Source organism: Myxocyprinus asiaticus, chromosome 29 (genome assembly GCF_019703515.2).
Source record: "Myxocyprinus asiaticus isolate MX2 ecotype Aquarium Trade chromosome 29, UBuf_Myxa_2, whole genome shotgun sequence".
NCBI classification, from domain to species: Eukaryota; Metazoa; Chordata; class Actinopteri; order Cypriniformes; family Catostomidae; genus Myxocyprinus; species Myxocyprinus asiaticus.
The window spans coordinates 34,503,838-34,523,324 of NC_059372.1; the positions used below are offsets into that span (position 1 = coordinate 34,503,838).

Below are 19,487 nucleotides of genomic sequence, written 5' to 3' on the forward strand. Positions count from 1 at the left end.
TTCTATTCTATTGTTATGAATTAGCCTCACCTTGCGTTGATTTTCATTCTTGATGGGTTTTCAAAGTGGCCTCACATACATTAAAAATAAGAGACTAGGAGGGAAATCGTTCATTTAACCCTAAAATGTATACTTTGCGTGGGTAAATTTTCTTCACTTTTTTGCTATATTTTTACATGAAGGGATCTTTTATTGGGTCATTCCACGAATTGCTAAATTAAAGGAATAGTTCACCCAGAAATGAAAATCCTCTCATCATTTACTCACACTTATGTCATCCCAGATGTTTATGACTTTATTTCTTCTGCTGAACACAAATAAATATTTTTAGAAGAATATTTCATCTCTGTTGGTCCATACAATGCAAGTGAATGGTGACCAGCAGTTTGAAGGTCCAAAAAGCACATAAAGGCATCATAAAATACATACAGTGGTTCAAAACAACCAGGGGTTAAATCCATATCTATGATAGGTGTAGGTGAGAAACAGATAAAAATGTTTGTTTTTTTTAAAAAAAAAACTATAAATTCTCCTCCCTGCCCAGTAGCTGGCAATATGAATGAAGAATGCAAATTGCCAAAAACAAAAGAAGAATGTCAAAAGTGAAAGTGGAGATTTATAGTAAAAAAGGGTTCAAATATTGATCTATTGCTCACCCACAACTATCATATCGCTTCTAAAAATATGGATTTAACCAATGAATTACTTTTATGCTGCCTTTTTATACTTTCTAAGTTCTGGTCACTATTCACTTGCATTGCGAGGACCTACAGAGCTGAAATATTAATCTAAAAATTGTCTCAGGTTACACATGCAACCTTGGTTCCCTGAGATGAAGGGAACGAGACATTGCGGTAAATGCCTTTTGGGGAATTCCTTCGATGACTTAGTTGAAGCTCTTGGATAACAACGCCAATCTTATGATTGCCAATGGTATTTGAGCCCCGCCCCTTTAGGCACGCAGTTGGCCTATATAAGCAGAATTTTCTGACTGTAGGACAAGAATGCATCACTCCTACCTAGAAACTCTAAAGTAGTACTGCGGCCAGGTTTCGCAATGTCTCGTTCCCTTCATCTCAGGGAACCAAGTTACATGTGCAACCTTTTGGGCAACGAAGTCCCATCATGCCGTAGTACATGACATCATACCCCGAGAGATACACTAGGGTACAAACACTTGTAAAAGAATATGTAAATGAGGTCACAGGCCCCTCGGGCGGTGACTTTTTATGATCATATGTCAAGTGTATAGAATAATGAATAACCTCACATGGTGACAACCAGACGGGAAGTTAATCTCATGCTGGGAACATATACAAGTCATAATACACGCAGTATAAATGTAACCCTTTCATAACCAGAGGCAGGGAGGGAGGTTTATTCTTATTGGAAGTGCTTGTGACTTCTAGTGGCAGTAAACTGGATAGCAGCCTACACAGGCAGCTGTATTAAAATTATAACAGGTAGCCTACCCGTAATAAGGAGCTCGGGCTCACCCGTTGGTGTTGAAATAGCAAGCTCTCTAGACAGAGAGGACTCGAAGGGATGGTGCCACACCTAGATTATAAAACCTCACAAACGTGTTCTGCAAAGGCCAACTTGCTGCAAGCCATATATCCTTTAGGGATACACATCCTGTAATTCTTAAGCCAGGGCGATCCAGTGAGAGAGCCTTTGGTTGAAGACGGAGATGCCTGTTGTGCATCCTCCATAACAAACGAAGACCTGATATGACAGTCTAAACTGGCAGGTGCGTTCCACATACATGTGTAATGCCCGCACAGGGCAAAAAAAAAAAAAAAAAGCGTTAAGTGCTCATTGTCCGAATTAGACGGTGGGGAAGCGAAGGCTTGTAGGTGGACTAGCTAGGCCCTAAAGGGTGTGGAAAGCACCTAAGGTATATACCTGTAGCCTTTTTTGGGCTTGACGGTGGCTTTTGAAAGCCCCGGTCCGAATTCTAGACATGAACCGTCAGCCGACAGTGCCTGCATATCACCCACCCGTTTAACTGAATCCAGAGCCAATAGGAGTGCGGTCATAGAGAAAGCACATGCAACTCAACAAATTCCAATGGTTCGAACGGGGGGCTCGTGAGTGCCTTCAGCACTAGGTTTAAAAGTCCCAAGCTGGGACAGTAGCAGGGCGAGGGGGTTTAAGCACCTCGCTCCCTTGAGGAACTGAAAAATAGAACATGTTTGCCCATGGAGGAGACAGCTTCCGGGGCGTGGTATGCTGACATAATTGCTACCTAAGCGTCGATGTGGTGAGATCCGCATCCAACCGCTCTTGGAGGAACACAAGGATCTCAGCTATGGAGCAACCACGTGAAGAGCAACAATTTGTAAACACACACCACTTAGCGCATAGAGGTATCTCGCGGTCAGCGCTGTAGCTTGCAAAATGACATTCACCCCAGTGGGGCAGAGCATTTATGTAAGCTACCACTGCCATGTTGTCCAATCGAATAAGAATGTGGTGATTCGCTACCTTGAAATGCAAAGCCTTCAAAACTAAGAGACATTTCCAGACAACTGATGTGCTAGGTGCCAAAGTCTGAGCATCCCCGGACAACCACAGCCCCATGCCCCCGCCCGCACTCTCAAAGATGGGGGTGGAAGACAACCCAGAAGCGTTCCTTGAGCTCTTTGAGCATACCGCTGAGATCTGGGGCTGGCCGCGTAATCAATGGGTGGCCAGGCTCCTCCCGTTGTTGACCAGGGAAGCCCAGCTCGCAGCACAACAACTGCTGGCGGCAAACTTCCTGGCTTATGAAGACCTGAAGAAGATCATCCTGCAGCGGGTCGGCTGCAGTCCGGAGCAGCATCAGCATCTCTTCCGGTCAATGAATTTGGAGGCGACCGGCCGCCCATTTGCCTTCACCCAACGGCTCCGAGACGCCTGCCGGAGATGGCTGCTGGCGGGGGATCGCGACATTGAGAGAGTGATCGATCAGGTGGTACTGGAGCAGCTCGTCCATTGCGAGGAATGGTGGAATGGGTCCAGTGCCAACATCTGGCGTCGATGGAGGAGGCTGTTTGATTGGCGGAGGACCATATGGCGGCGTACCCGAGGGCAGAAGAGCTCTCCCACTCTCTCTCCCCTTCCCCTATGTTTTCCCCATTCTCTTCCCCCTTCCCGCTTCTCTCTCACTCTGCTCTCTCCCCAGAGCCCGTTCCTGCCCCGCGGAGGTGAGGAGTCCCGCCACCGAAGCCAGTTCCCCACGCACGGGGTTTTGCATCGCCCACAGCATCAACAGTGCCCCGCCACTCTCCCCCTCAGGGTGGAAGTCTCCGCCGACGCAGGACACCACACAGAAATAACACAAATGCAATCTCCCAGCAAACTCCGGTGAGGAGGGGAAGTGAACAGTGTGTAAATGTGCATGTGTCGAGTATGTGCAGGGCGAACAGATACAACTAGCGCTTTCTCTATCGTGTGAGAAAATCACCACACAGAAACAACACACATGCAATCTCCCAGCGAACTCCAGCAAGGTTGTAAATGTGCGTGTGTTTCAAGCATGTGCGGCGTGCTTTCTACATTGTGTGAATTTTTTTTTATGTGAACACAACACAAAGGAACACACTTGTCTATCATCCCAGCATACCCGGCGAGGATGAGTAGCGTACGAATGTGGTGTCTCACAGCAAGCGCATTTCTGTTTCTTGCGAGAATGTTCTCTATTTGACCACAACACAGAAACTATTCAATGACTTGGCTGTCTTTGGCGGAGCAGTGGGGGCAGGGTTCTTCACCAGGCACTGATCTGAAATAGTCACCGGTGACTTTCTGTTCCACAGCACCATCTTGAGGCAACCACGAAATTTCATGTCACATCCATGACTCTGTCATGGCACGGATCAGCTCGAGTCGACGGCTGGTTTGGCCAACACTTTTTTTTTGTGATAACTTTAATGGGATAGGGAAAGTAGAGAGGTGGCAGGAAATGAGAGGGAGAGGGACAGGATTCAAACTCGGTTCACCCACGATGCTTCAGCACCACATGTGGGCTGTGCTCATGACTAGGCTACCGCTCCGACTAAGGCCAACACTTAACGAGACGAGTTAACACGCAAGCCGGATCTCTGGAAAGAATGGCGCTGCCCTTTGAGACGCAGTCTTTTGAAAGCAGACAGACTGCAGGACCACTCATCCTCCAGATGAGATATTTCCAGCTCGACTGGAGTGGACCACAGATCTTATCAGTGGCATACGCACGCTCCTCACCCTCACTGGGGGAAGGGACAGCGACATCCTTCGTGGGCCTCTCGCTCATATTTGATGCTGCAAGGAACATGAAGTCATCCCCATCATCCAAACCGCCAACGTGATAAGGCCATGTGCTCGGATAGAGGGCCGGAGCTCATCACGCGTATACTGTACTGGTGCAGACACTACATCGGGAGATCGCGGGCTTGCACCGATGTGGGATCTTCCTCGACTTCATCCAACTCAACCTCACGGCCCTACCGTGCCTCCCTGTGTGAACCCTCAGGATCTAACACAGAAGAGGTGGATGGGAGGGCGTGGGAGGTAGGATCGTCCCTCAGAACAAGGGTGATCCTTGAGCGGAGCGTCTAGAGACTCATGCCCTCGCAGTGAGGGTAGTCTGTCTCTATGAGAGCCGCTTGACGTGGGCATGGCCCAGGCAGTGAACGCAGCTCTCATGTTCATCTGACGGCGGGATGTGCCACTCGCATTTGGAACACTTGCGGAACGACATCTTGAAAAAGAGGCATTGCACACAAGTAGCTCTTTTATGCGATACATCAACATATTAATACAGGATACAATTTCTCCTGCCGGAACATTGCGGGATGCAAGTGTGTCTCGCTGAAGCGCTGCATTGTTCAACAGCGAGCGTCTGAAGCGAAGAGTCCGTTCACGAAGAAGCGTGACGGCGAGAATCTTCGCTGGAATACTGCAGGGGAAGGGTGAGTCTTCTCACTTCATACGCTGAGTGGTACAGGTGATGAGTCATCCTATCTGCACCTGCAGAAGTCCCATCCGCTGGAAGGTGACCGTTGACGGCAAAGAGAGAGCTGTTCAAGATGAGATGATTGTCGTTGTCAAGACGAGACGATGTCAATTGTACGCTTAAAGGGGCGGGGCTCAAACACCATTGCCAGTCATAAGATTACCGTTAAGGGCTTCAACTAGGTCATCGGAGAAAGAATTCCCAAAAGGCGTTTACCGCAATGTCGAGTGAACTGAAACGATTGGGAACTTGGTGTTCTGCAGAAGAAAGTAAGTCATACACATCTGGGATGGTACGAGGTGAGTAAATGATGAGAAATTTCAACTGTCCCTTTAAGGTGTCTTTGATCATGTGAACTAATCATTTCAACATTTTTGCCATTTTATAATAAAAAGGAGTTTTTTTTATTAATGCCCCTCATCTCTATGTGGGTCCAAATATTTTTCAATGAAAATTACATTTTCAATGTTATCTATACGCCAATGAGCAAAAACATTATGACCACTCACAGGTGACGTGAATAACGTTGATCATCTCCTAACTAGACCACATGTCAAGGTCTGGGTAGATTAGATGGTAAGTGAACAATCAGTTCTCATAGTCAACGTGTTGAATGCAGGAGAAATGGGCAGGACTAAAGACCTGAGCGACTCTGACAAGGGCCAAATTGTTATGGCCAGATGACTAGGTCAGAGCATCTCTGAAACAGCGAGACTTGTGGGGTGCTCCCGGTCAGCAGTCGAGAGTACCTACTGACAGTGGTCCGAGGAGGGACAAACCACAGGCCGGCGACAGGTCTCATCGATGTACGAGGGCAACAAATGCCATCCTGTCTGGTCCGAACCGATGGAAGGTCTAATATGGCACAAGTCACAGAAAATTTTAATGATAGTTATGGAAGGAATGGGTCACAACACACAGTGCCCATGATGACCCCTGTCCACTGTCAAAAGCGCTTACAATAGGCACACAAGTGTCGGAATTGGACCTTGGAGCAGTGGAAGAAGGTTACCTGGTCCAATGAGTCCTGTTTTCTTTTACATAACGTGGATGGCCGTGTACGTGTGTGACATTTACCTGGGGAAGTGATGTCACCAGGATGCACTGTGGGAAGACGACAAGGGAGTGTGATGCTCTGGGCAATGTTCTGCTTGGATACCCTGGGTCTGGCCATTCATGTGGACGTCAATTTGACACGTGCCACCTACCTAAACATCGTTGGAGACCAGGTACACCCCTTCAATGCAATGGTATTCCCTGATGGCAGTGGCCGCTTTCAGCAGGATAATGTGCCCTGCCACACTGAACACATTATTCGGGAATGGTTTGAGGAACATGATATTACATGAAAATTGTTACATACGGCACCTTTAAAATTAATATATGTTTTTAAAGTGGGGGAAGTTTGCTCCATACATTTTGAATAACTTATCTGGCCCCATTTCTGTCACCCCTTCTCTAAAGGGTTTGAAGGGGTTACGGTTAAATTCAGAGTTCAATCCTTCACGAAAATTCTCAGTCAAGATACCAGAGTTTACAAAATATTTTATTAAATAAATTCAATGGCTTTTGTGTTACAGTAATTACATTGATCTAATGCTATACAACCCAACTGTTTTCAGAAATCTCCCCAGTCCCTCAATGAAAAGTCCAGGGTTCAAAAAGTGCAGTGTGCTTTATGTAAACGTTTAACGCTGGGATCATACAAAAAAAAGCTTACATTTCATGACAGTGTGCATTATAACATTAATATTACTGCATTCAATTGAGCCTGCTTTAATTTTACTTTTAAACAAAATAAGACTTACAACTTACATTTGTGCAAAAGAGTAAAGCAACATTTGTGTACCTGCATTTGGCAGCAATTCTGATTTATGCATTATTCCCAAACATAATCTTTCCTCAAGTAAAACTGACTTCCGATCAGTTGAAAGCCCAATGCTGATACATGCTGACAGGGTCACAGCTTCTCATAATGACGCTGCCATTATCCACTGCTAAACACTTATTAAACAAAACATTTTGGAGAAGATATATCTGGAAACAATTACACACATACAAAAAGGTAAGACACACTAAATGCCTAATTCACCAGTACATTAAGAAGATTTCCACAAAAAGTTAATATTGTGGTTAGTATTACAAGATATTTTTGTGCCCTCCCAATGACAAGATGCTGTAACATACCTGTTGAGAGACAAGAATGAAACTCCATGTCTGCTGTGGAGCGGGAACGGTTCTGGCACCGTTTAAGTTGCACGGCTCCACTAGTACTGGTGCAGGCTCAATGGTTGCATGCAGACACAGCTGTTTATCAACATTATGCCTCAGCTCCTGATTTGATGTGTACTCAAAATACTAGAAAGTGAAAAGATCTAGTCTAAATTACAACTTGAAATGTGTTTTCAAAATATACACATCATTAATTGCTTCAGATCAGATATACTCACTTCAGTTAAAAAAAAAAATCTGAGAGCATTAGTATTTTTTTATGGAAAAATAGAACACGACAATGCAGGGATGACTTCTGCAAATGAGTACCTGGTTTATTCCCATGTTGTGGCAGATGAATAAAATCACAGACTTTCCTCCAGGATTCTTCTCAACAATATCAATACAAGTGTTTGTAGCAATGTTCTTTAACTACAGATGCAGTACCACAGAAAGTAAATACATTTTGCTGGTAATGGTTAGTATTGCAATAAATATTCAATTTTCAGACTCCATTACCGATCCAAACAGGACTGGGTTCAAATCAGGCACAAAGGCCTCTTTGTAAACATTTTCAAGATACCAAGAGAAATTTTTGCAATGCAGCTTCTCTTTGAGCTTCAGGCGCTCACTAATGCTCCCATATGATTTCTGTAAGATAACACGCAAAAAAGAGAGAAAAATATGTGAGCTGTATAAATTTGATGGCATAATTTTGTAGTTTATTAAAATCATAACACATATTATCCACTTCTTTCACCTCCTTTGCAATGGAGGCAGCTTGCTTCTTTCTGTTGTAGAATATCTTCTTGTAGTCATCCATCCAGACTTCTGCGAGGCGAACCTGGTTGATTGAGATGACATCTAAACCTTTTGGGAAGGAATGTGGACTTTTGGTGCGGAAGATATGGCCGACAACAGAACAGGGGATGATCTCCAGGCGACCCCCACACATCCATACCTGCAAAATAAATAAATAAAACCCCCAGAATTCGAATTTGAATACGGTTAATAGAGTATTTATTTGTGCATTTTCAGTCTAGCCAACTCTATGGCATGAATCTTAAAATGACTGTTGGTTAAATCCATTTCAAATTACAAATGGGACTACATAGAAATTGCTTACAGCAGCTTTAACCCTTTAATCTCGGGCCCACTGAGAAAACCAAACATTTTCAAAATATTAATAACCACAGTCTCGACCAGCACAATAGGTATGGTTTTAAAGGTTAGAAGCTGTACTTTACAATGCATGTAGGCATTAAGACCGAACTGAAATTTGTAGACAAATCAGAAGCGTTCCATTTTGATAATTTATTTATAATTTTGCACTGTATATTTTTTTTAATCTGTAAAAACATCAAATTGATCAAATAGCCATGTCAATAAAATGCTCTCAAAGAGTAGAATACAACCAGCCTATTTGTTTTAATCACAGACAAAAAATATAGCGCGTAATAGCCAAGTACATATCTTTGACATACATGTTACATGTAAACAGGTGTTGCTTATAAGCCACGTTTTCTCTTTTAACTTCAAAAATAAACAGAACATAAAATATCACATACCATTACTTAGAGGAGGGGATATATGTTAAAACGAGTCCACACACAACATAATCTGATGTATAGATCATTAGAAAATCCACATGAAGCACAATGTGCACACAGTACATAATGTGCTATCTGGCTAAAAATTCTTTAGCTTTCCTGGATCAGATGACTTCATCAGAAATTATGTAGTGCGTTGTCCAGCGTCATGGAACACTAAACCAATCGTATTAGGATTCAGATCACTGTAACCAAAGGTAGAAGTCATCCAAATATGGGCAGAGAAGATCGTTCACTCTAATTACATATGGCCACCAGGAGATGGCACCAAGTACATGACACAGACTCAATGATGACTCAAATGACACAGAATGGAACTGAATAAGATCTTGTTACTCAAGCCTGCATACGTTGGAGAGAGTATACCTTTAGTCATTGTTGTTTTTGCATGTATAATTAGTTCTTCAGTACAGTTATTATGTTTTAATTGTTTAGAGAGGCTTTTGGACACTTGGAGACATTTTTGGACACCTGGATAAATAATTTTTGTAATGCTATAACTTTTGATTGCTTTGTCATATCATCACAAAATTGTCCTTTGTTACAGGTGACATGATTGGAAACAAAAGCATTTTTTTTATTCCTTATTCTCACCCTGAGATATATAATGTAAAATTCTAAAATAAGGAAAAAAAGTTCTCTTTCCTTTTTTTCCCCCAGCAGTTTCTTAGGCTATGAGTCTCATAATTTAAAGATCTCTTTAAAATGATACCAAGACTTATTTTTTGAGTTATAAGTCTTTAATTTTGGGCATGCCAATGAAACAGGAAATCTTTAAAAACATCTTCAGAGCTTAAAAAGTTTAACTACTGAAAGGATGCTACTAGGGCTGGGCGATATGGCCAAAAATATTATCACAGTATTCTTTTTCATATCATTCAATATCTGTTAAATATCGAATATACATTCTTATTTGCACTTTTTTTTTTAAACAGTCAAAATAATCTATACAAAAACTGCATTGGGGGCCCAGAGACAGCCAAAACAGTGGCATCTGAGGGATCTTCTACCAAAATATTAAAATATTTGACAGTTTATCAATTGAGTGCAGTTGGATATGAATGTTAAAAGATCATCTGTTCGTTTTGAAGCATAATGACAGTATATAATTTTTACATTTAAATTATTTTTATATTTTGTTACATTCAGATAGTAAGTATGGGGCCATATAAGCCCTTGTGACTGAGGAATGATACTGTATGGGGGTTCAGGGGTATCCCCTGAGAGAAAATTTTGACCATGTAATGGACCATTTTTATATTTTCATTAAAGTGACAAAAGTCTACAAACTATCAATTTTATTGTTTTTCCTTGACACCCATGCCCGAGATGACATCTGATTCATTTTGTTTATTATTAAAGGCTCATAACATGCTGATTAATAAAGCTAAATTTAGAAGGAAAAAACGTTATGGTCTAAAGGCACTCTGGAACCTCATTAACCAATGTGGCTCCTCATGTTTAATCGCATGCGGGGAAAAGAGGTGAGGCAAGGCATGCAGAGCGGGACAGGGCATAAATGAAGCGAGTTCAGAGCAAGAGAATAATATTCAAGAATACAGTCTGAGAATGCCGAACTGCTTGCATTTTAGCTACATGCACCTGATCGTCTAGATGTAGAACACAGGCTAAATATAGAAAATTACACAAATCTAATCATCGATATAATGGATTTTTTTTTAATCGCAATAATTATCTAGATCATTTTATCACCCAGCCCTAAATGCTACCTATGGCACTTACCCTAAAGGAAATCTCGATGTTCTCTCCTCCCCAAAATTCCATCTTGTCATCATAGGTTCCAATGTGTTCAAAGAACTGCTTGTAAATGGCAAAAAGCCCACCAGCAAAAGCTGGTGTCCTGAACAAAAAATTTAAAACTTGAGAAATGGTTTGTGGCAGCAATATACTGTAAATGCTCTTCAAACCAAACAGAGTAGAAAAGAGTGTGTGTATTTGTAGAATGATGTTTACATAATTTACCTGACAGGATATGTCTCATCTTTGCGTTTCACTCTTTCTTGCTCTGGTATGCTCTCCCAGCCAAACCTCAGGACCCAGTCAAAATTGCCACGGATGTGTGTACGGGCCGAAGACACTGGCTTTATAAATTCTAGATTGTCCTTGTTGATGATAGCAATGTTTGGGCTCACAAGTGCAGTAGGTTCCTCAACTAAACGAGCCAAAAGGGGCTCCAACCAACCATAGAAACACTCACCTGAGAAAACACAAACATACAGACACAAAATCAGACTGCCAACTCTAAGCTGTGTAAATATGAAACATCAATGGGTTAGACTTATGTTTAGAAGTTAAGCCCAGATGTAGATGCCTATTTATCTATTCAGTGTCTATTCTATGTGCATTTTCATCTGAAAGATGTGATTGAGCAATTATTCATCTGCAATAGGCCATCTGCAATGTTCCCTGTTAGATGTTAAAACAACATTTAGTAGATGTTTTTGCGATGTTTATTATTTAGAATGTATGTGAATCTGCTTTTTTAAAGATGTTTGGTAACATTTTACAATACGGTTGTATTCGTTAAAGGGATAGTTCACTCAATTTTAATTCTCTCATATCATTTACTCACCTTCATGCCATCCCAGATGAGTATGACTTACTTTCTTCTGCAGAACACAAAGAATTTTAGAAGAATATTTCAGCTCTGTAGGTCCATACAATGCAAGTGAATGGTGACCAGAACTTACAAGCTCCAAAAGCACATAAAGGCAGCATTAAAGTAATCCATATGACTCAAGTGGTTAAATCCATCTCTTCAGAAATTATATGAGTGTGGATGAGAAAACAGGTCAATATTGAAGTCCTTTTTTACTATAAATCTCCATTTTCAAATTCTTTGGCATTCTGAAAGTGAAAGTGGAGATTTATAGTAAAAAAACATTTTTTAAAAAGCACTTAAATATTGACCAGTTTCTCATCCACTTATAATTCTGAAGAGATGGATTTAACCACTTGAGTAGTATAGATTACTTTAATGCTGCCTTTATGTGCATTTTTGGAGCTTGTAAGTTCTGGTCACCATTCACACGTTGTATGGACCAACAGAGCTGAGATATTCTTCTAAAAATCTTTGTGTTCTGCAGAAGAAAGAAAGTGAGACATCTGGCATGGCATGAGGGAAATTAACTTACAATTAACAATGATTTTCTACAGCATTTATTCATCTTGGCTAATGTTAATTAAGTACTATAATTTATTGTTTGTTCATGTTAGTTAATAGTACATTCACTAATATTTACATATACAACTTATGTTAAAAATGTAGAAATTGACATTAACCAAGAATAATAAATGCTGTCAAAGATTTGTTTAGCGTAAATTCAAGTTAACTAATGTTGTTTACTAATGTTAACTAACACAATCTTATTGCAAAATGTTAGCAGGTGTTTATCAGATGTTTGTACACAGTTATTAGAATGGCGATGCGCTTTTTAACAGATGTTTTGGTGATGCATGTGTGCTTACTAGGGCTTTGCCAATCTCTCTATTCTCTCTTGCTTTTTCTCTTTGAGATTACATAATTCACCCAAAAATAGAAATTGTGCCATCATTTATTCTCCTGTATTTTCTCAAACACGCATGACATTCTCTGTTTAATGGAACACAAAAGGAGAGATTAGGCACAATGTAAGCCTCAGTCACCATTCACTTTCATTGCGTCTTTTTTTTTTCTTCCATACAATGAAAGTGAATGGTGACTGAGGCTAACAATCTGCTTAACATCTCCTTTTGTGTTCACAACAGTAAGTCATAAGGGTTTGGAAAAACATGAAGGTAAGTAAATGAAGAGTTTCATTTTTGGGTGAACTGTCCCTTTATCAAAAAACCTTAAATTCTCACAGTTGTATGAATTTTTAAAGTTTGTTTTTAGATTGTTTTATTACTGTCCATCTTTCTCTGATGTATCAAGCGTCCACATTTTCTAAACACAAGACTTGGGTCAGATTAATTTTAAGTGGAAACTCAAGTTGAGTTGTCAGTTTAAGTGAAAGCCATGGGTTGAACTGTAAACATGATAAATATACAGATAGTCTCTACTCACAGTGGGAGTCCAGGAAGGCAAGCACCTCTCCTTTAGCTTCCCGTGCACCCAACAGCCTGGCGGCAATTAGACCTTTCCTCTCACGCTGCCGTACAACACGTACAATCTCAAGAGACTGGATGTACTGTTCTAATGGGGCTTTTAGATGATCTGAAATTACAGTAAAAACCAATACAAATATTTAACACACTGCCTAAAACTACAAGTTTAGATATTTCAAACATTTTCAAAGTGAGTGGTGTTAGCTAGTGTAGTAGTACTAGGGTGTTGTGGACAGGTGCCAGGTGGTTTGAGCACTCTGCTGTGTGTTTGCTAGGGTGTTTTGGGTGGTTGCTAAAGCATTGCTAGGTTCAAGTCAAAAGATTTCACCCCAAGTCTCTATAATATTCTAGATATTCTATGGTATTTTTTTGCCCGTTTTATAGTCTGCAAGAGAAAAACCGCAAGTCGAATCTCTTAGATAAGTTAAAGGTATTATTTGTCAACAGCACAAATGGCGAGGGAAAAGCCATGCCAAATTTTAATACTTGGGGTAAGGTGTTCGAATCCCTAACCCCAGGGCCGGTACTAGGATGCAATCTTTGGGGGGGACATTTTGATCTTTAGGGTGGGCAAGTGCTTTTCTCTTCGTTGGATTTGGGTAGGAAGGCCCCGTTGATTGTTTCACCAGCCAAGCGGAACTGGGGGCAATGACTTACCTCACCATATTCATACCAAGTAACTGAAAAATACAATGATTAGCTGTCTTTACTCACCTTGAGTACTTGCATCATCCACCAATATAATTTCTTCAGTGAATACAGCAGGGGAGGTATGCAAGACACTGTAAATAGTGCGGAGGAGAGTGGACCATGCCTCATTGTGGAACACAATAATCACACTGGTAACGGGCAACTTCGGACAACGGCGGAACTTTTGCACAACGCATCTCGGCAGAGAGACAAAGATGAATTAGACCTCTGAATAAGAATACATTTGGATTTGCGTCAGTGAGCCCGTTTACATGCACATCAATACACAGATAACTCCCAAAAATCAGCTTAAAAATAATGACAAAGCAAGAAAAGTGTTTACATGAGATTTGAAATAATAGAGTTATTCACTGCTTTTGACATCAAATCATAAAGAGACATGCGCACAACACTTGGGTACATTGGATGAGCTGGTAAAGGTGTTTACATGCAACGTGATATCGGGGTAATGAGCAAAAATCTACACATGTAGATTGGCTTATTCTTAAGCGATTTATGACCGTACACTGATAAACTAAAGTTTTTTACATGACCACACACGTTGTTGCCTTATTAAGCATGTTAACAAGCTCAGTGTCTCCCAACAATGTTCCTGTAGGCCCCCAAAATGTATGCATTTTGGATGTCTCTCTAATCTAACCCACCCGTTTCAACTCACCATTTGATAAGTAGAGTACTCCAAGACCTGAAATGGGTTTGTCAAATAAGGGAGACATCTCAAATGTGTGCTGCTGGTGGAACTCCAGGCACAGAGATGGGAAACACTGATCTACTTGATGAAAAGGACAAAGTGATCATCCAAGAACTGTTGTGCTCAGTCTACATCCACTTTGATACTCACTCCGGGGGGCGCGAGTCTGCACCAAGACTGCGGTGGAGGGAGATGCGGTCACTTGCAAACTGATTGAAGCCGTTCTTAAAAAGACCCCCTTGTTTCTCCTGCAGCTCAGCAGGAGTCAGCATACCTGTAATGAAGGGTTTTCCATCAGCCCCAGGTCTTCCTGGATCTTCCAGAGGTCTCTCTATGAGAGGTGTAAGCTCCTCTGGGCTGTAGAACCCAAAGGAACACCTGACATCTCCCACTGAAAACCCTTGCGTGGGTTGTACAGTGTTATACATCTGATAATGTCTGATGCCGCTGGAATTCCAACCCACATTGCCTCTGTATCTTGGCTGTTGGGAAAGACCCTGAAACCAGTAATTGTCAGATTTCTGTACCCCCAGATCCTTCTGTAACACCCATAGAATTGTGATTAAAAGGGTCAGTCCCAAGAAGCTCAGTTTTATGGGAAGAGCACATTGAAGACTTCTTATGTGCATCCTACAAAAAATAAAACAAAAAGCAATGGTCATCTGGGACACATGCCTAATTTTCAACAGTAACTTGACCTTACAACTCCATACATTTGTAGCAACTAAGGTTATAATAGTTTTAAATTTTTAGTTTTATTTCTATTTAGTTTTAAATTTTTCGCTCCAATTTAGTTTTCGCTTTGTTTGTTAGTTCTTATTTTTTATTTTAGTTTTTAAATATTTTATAGTTTAGTTTTTATATTAAGTGATACAAATAGAACGGAGAAAACTGGGGGCCTGGGTAGCTCAGCGAGTATTGACGCCGACTACTACACCTGGAGTCGCGAGTTCGAATCCAGGGTGTGCTGAGTGACTCCAGCCAGGTCTCCTAAGCAACCAAATTGGCCTGGTTGCTAGGGAGGGTAGTCACATGGGGTAACCTCCTCATGGTCACTATAATGTGGTTCTCACTCTCAGTGGGGCGCATGGCGAGTTGTGCATGGATGCCACAGAGAATAGCGTGAAGCCTCCACACGTGCTATGTCTCCGTGGTAATGCGCTCTACAAGCCACTTGATAAGATGCGGGTTGATGGTCTCAGACGTGGAGGCAACTGAGGTTCGTCCTCCGCCACCTGAATTGAGGCGAGTCACTATGCCACCACAAGGACTTAGAACACATTGGGAATTGGGCATTCCAAATTGGGATTTGCGACCCAAAATGTACAGTTTGTAAATAATACTTATAATTTTAATAAGACCAAATGAATTACATTACTGATATTACAGTAGAAGAAAACAATTTCGATTATGTATTTGCATTTGACATGAGAAAGTAAGTCTTGTCACAACTCTGAAAACTGAACATCAAACAAAACTCTATACCAATTCCAAATGAAATGTAAAACAAATCACTGACTGACGGTGCAAGACAGAATTCCCAGACACGGCTAAGACCAGATTTTGAAAGTCTCAAACTGGGACACCTGAGTGGTTCGCGATACATGCATACATGTATTGGAGAGAGTCGTCTCCCCCGCCCCCTCCTCCTCAGACTCTAAGCTCACGTGGGTTGCCAAGTTGAGGACACGCAACATGAACAAGCAAACTGACAATGACAAGCCTTTCACTGCAAGTTGATCAGCTAATGTATATGTCTGCAGTGTTTTTATTGTTTGCAAATTATAAACCAGCTCATGTGGATTTTTTTTTATAACTCTGTCAATGTTAGCTAGATGTATTGCTGGCTTCCATGGCTGCAGCATGCTGTGTTTTCCCGCTGCAAATCTGGCAGCCCGGGGTGTCGAATTACTATTGGGTAATGGGCACAGGCCAAAACACAAACAGAAATTCCGGAACTGACATTTCCAAGTAGGATATACTGGCTATAGCATTGTTATTGGAAAAGCCAGTATTTCAACTTTGCATGTTTCCTAAATCTCTGATAACATATTATAACATATTGCACCTTTAAAATACAATTCCACATTTAAGTGCTTGTACTATTTATTTTTTTTTTAATACAGCTGTATGAATATGACCTGCACTCTCTTATTTAACACTGTGGCCATGGGAAAGTGAACATTTACAGTGACAGCAAAACATTTGTAATTTGCGTTGATGACAGAGCAGCAGAGAGCGTCAAGTGTTCAAGTAGTTGTCATGGTAACCAGATAAATTCTGAGCGGATTGCTGCAAAACTAGAATGAAAGTCTCCTCAAATCATCGTGCAATGCAATAAAATATCTTCCCTTCCCTGCAATCGATACCAGACATGATACCAAGGACTAAATATTAATATTAAATATATATTAAATACTAAATATGTTTTAAGATTTTTTTTTCAGAGCCATTTAGTTTAGTTTCAGTTTTTCTAATTATGTTGATTTTTATTTTTATTTCAGTTTGCGAAAATGTTTTTTTTTTTTACATTTCGTATTCACATACAATAATAACCTTGGTAGCAACAGCTTATCAAGAAAAAAACCTGTAGAATAAATTCTGTTGGGCTCTTTTCCAAAATGTCAAACTCATAATGTAACATCCAGAACTATTTTTGAAGGAATGTTCCGGGCTCAATACAAGTTAAGCGCATTCAGTTGCATAGACCTTATTCACAGCAGCGCCATCTTTGATTTTTGACAGGAATGACAACAAGGCTGTGAGGGTCTCAGCCTCTAGATGTACAGACTCTTAAATTTTTCAAGGTTGTACAGTTGTTTAAAGTTTTTTTGGATCGTTCCACCGAAGAAACATTGAAAAAATATCTTTCCAAGAAATTTCAGTAGACAAACAAACTCCAGACAACAGGAGTTGTGGAAAATTAGATGTAATAACTTTTTACTAAACATCTCCACTTTCAAAATGTGTAAGTGAAGATTTATAGCAAAAAAAGGACTTAGATATTGATCGGTTTCTCGCCCACAACCTATCATATCGCTTCTGAAGACATGGATTTAACCACTGGAGTCTTATGGATTACTTTTATGCTGCCTTTGTGTGCTTTTTGGAGCTTCAAAGTTCTGATTACCATTCACTTGCATTGAATGAACCTACAGAGTTGAGATATTCTTCTAAAAATCTTTGTTTGTGTTCTGCAGAAGAAAGTCATACACATCTGGGATGGCATGAGGGTGAGTAAATGATGAGAAAATTCTCATTTTTGGGTGAACTATACCTTTAAATTATATCGAACCCCGAACATTCCTCTAATCTCAAATATGGACAGGTAAAATAATAATAATAAAAAAAATAAAAATAAAAAAATAAAAAAAATGGACTCGTCCCTTGGTTATCTATCAAGTGTCCAAATAATGTTTTATCTTAATTATCATTTATAACGTAACATGCTTTTTTTGTTAAATGTTTTGCTTGAAAGGTGTGCTTACTGTATGTTATCTATCTTTACAATAAATGCAACTTGGTTTGATATTTTGTTCTCAAATGAAAGAAATTGCATTTTTAAATTCAGCTCAAGCGTCCAAATACTGCTACACGTTTATAAATTGTGTGTTGTGTGTATTGCACTCTTTCCGTGTTCTTTGCGCATGATATGCCAGTTAATTTATGTCATGGTTCTACTCTGATAGCGACCAAACACACATCCAATGAATGAGAAACCAACACACTTTAACTTTAAACACTTGAAGCCTGAGAATAAGGGTACGTTTACACAACAACGATGTACAAAAAACGGAAAAGTTTTTCCTTTGCGTTTTTGTAAAGTTTCGCGTACAGACGACAATGTTGTTAAAATGATCCCCGTTCACACGGATCTGGGAAAACGACTAAAAACGCTGTATTATGCATGCCAGGCCAGTAGTTGACGATGTCACTTTGTAAAGAAACACAACGCACCTGCGCACATAAGCATTCTTCCACAGAGCGGAATGAAGATGGCGATCGATGGTCATAGTAGTGATGCAGTAAATCTACACTTTGCTGGAGAAGCGTCAATAAACTCAAAATTTTGAGCAGCACAAACACAGTCCTGTAGTCCGCCATTGTAGTTTTGAATATCTCGCACGTTTTTTTGAAGTACTTGCGCACATGCCTATAGACTGAACTCTCAAGATTATTCAATAAACTTTGCTCATTTTTACCATCACTTTGTCTCCTGCCTTCCTCTGTATTCCCCCTGCTGACTCTTGGGCTGGTAGGAGAGTAAGTTAACATAACAAGCTGTTGATGTTGACTGGTTTTGGATGTCAGACAGAACTCTGATGTATGGATATCTTCTGACAGAGAGAGAGGTCTTGTGTACACTGGATCTAACATGCATTTTCACTGCCTCATGTTTTCATATTCTAAGCATATCATTGAATACTGTACATGGCATCACATCTCTGTCTATAGGCTATATACATAAGCGGTGGGTGAATGAATTGCAGCGTAAAGGTACATCAAATAAAATTAATAAATAAATAACATTTAAAATACAAATACATTTTTCCCATCTGAATCATACATTAATTTCAAGATTTTCAAATTGCAGGTTCTGCCTAATGTACAATGTTCACATTACATACAAAACACTCCAAATGAATAAATTGTTGATTATTGTTATTTGCAAAGACACCAGCATTCATATTGATAATTATACATCTCAAATTGATGCCTATCAATCCATCATTCTTTATATAACACATAATACGCGTATGACGTATTCACGGAGACAATAACGGAATCGTTTTCAAAAACGTTTTCAGGCCCCAAAACGCCGTTGTCGTGTAAACGAACAGCCAAAACACATAAAAAGTTTTCCGTTTTTAGTTGAAAATGTTGTCGTGTAAATGGCCCCTAAGTTTAAAAGTTCTCAGAATATACCAAATAAGAGAAAAGTATGGTGCGTTCAAAAACCCCAGTTTAAAACAAATATTTGTTTTAATGTTCAGTGGTATCTTTCAGCTATTTGCTTACCCATACATATCCGATGGGTTGAAAACACTTCTCCGTTTTCAATGTATGAACGTCAGAGAAGACGAATCTACGATGTTCTGCTCAACTTTAGAACTTGATATTTCACAAACGAAGCCGGAGTCGTGCCAGGTGAATCTCGTTAAAAACTATCTCTGGGATA

At 40.4% G+C, this 19,487-nt stretch overlaps 1 protein-coding gene across 1 annotated transcript; it reads right to left on the reverse strand.

Moving 5' to 3' along the window:
- Nucleotides 1-6,550: 6,550 nt before the first annotated feature.
- On the reverse strand, nt 6,551-18,792 carry LOC127420107 (polypeptide N-acetylgalactosaminyltransferase 6-like). Its single transcript, XM_051662102.1, has 12 exons — nt 18,266-18,792; nt 14,459-14,938; nt 13,621-13,793; nt 12,866-13,015; nt 10,783-11,017; nt 10,543-10,660; nt 7,950-8,150; nt 7,709-7,840; nt 7,653-7,658; nt 7,520-7,621; nt 7,166-7,336; nt 6,551-7,015 (listed from the first exon to the last, which is right to left on the reverse strand). Exons 1-12 carry the CDS (start codon nt 18,319-18,321, stop codon nt 6,902-6,904), a joined length of 1,938 nt encoding a protein of 645 aa, XP_051518062.1. The 5' UTR covers nt 18,322-18,792; the 3' UTR covers nt 6,551-6,901.
- Between the last annotated feature and the right edge of the window lie 695 nt (nt 18,793-19,487).

Coding starts and splice junctions, on each gene's coding strand:
- LOC127420107 (XM_051662102.1), bottom strand. CDS start 18,321: ATGACCATCGATCGCCATCTTCATTCCGCTCTGTGGAAGAATGCTTAT. Junction 14,939..18,265: donor AAGAATGCTTATGTGCGCAG/GTGCGTTGTGTT, acceptor TATTTTTTGTAG/GATGCACATAAGAAGTCTTC. Junction 10,661..10,782: donor GATGAGACATATCCTGTCAG/GTAAATTATGTA, acceptor TTTTTTGTTCAG/GACACCAGCTTTTGCTGGTG.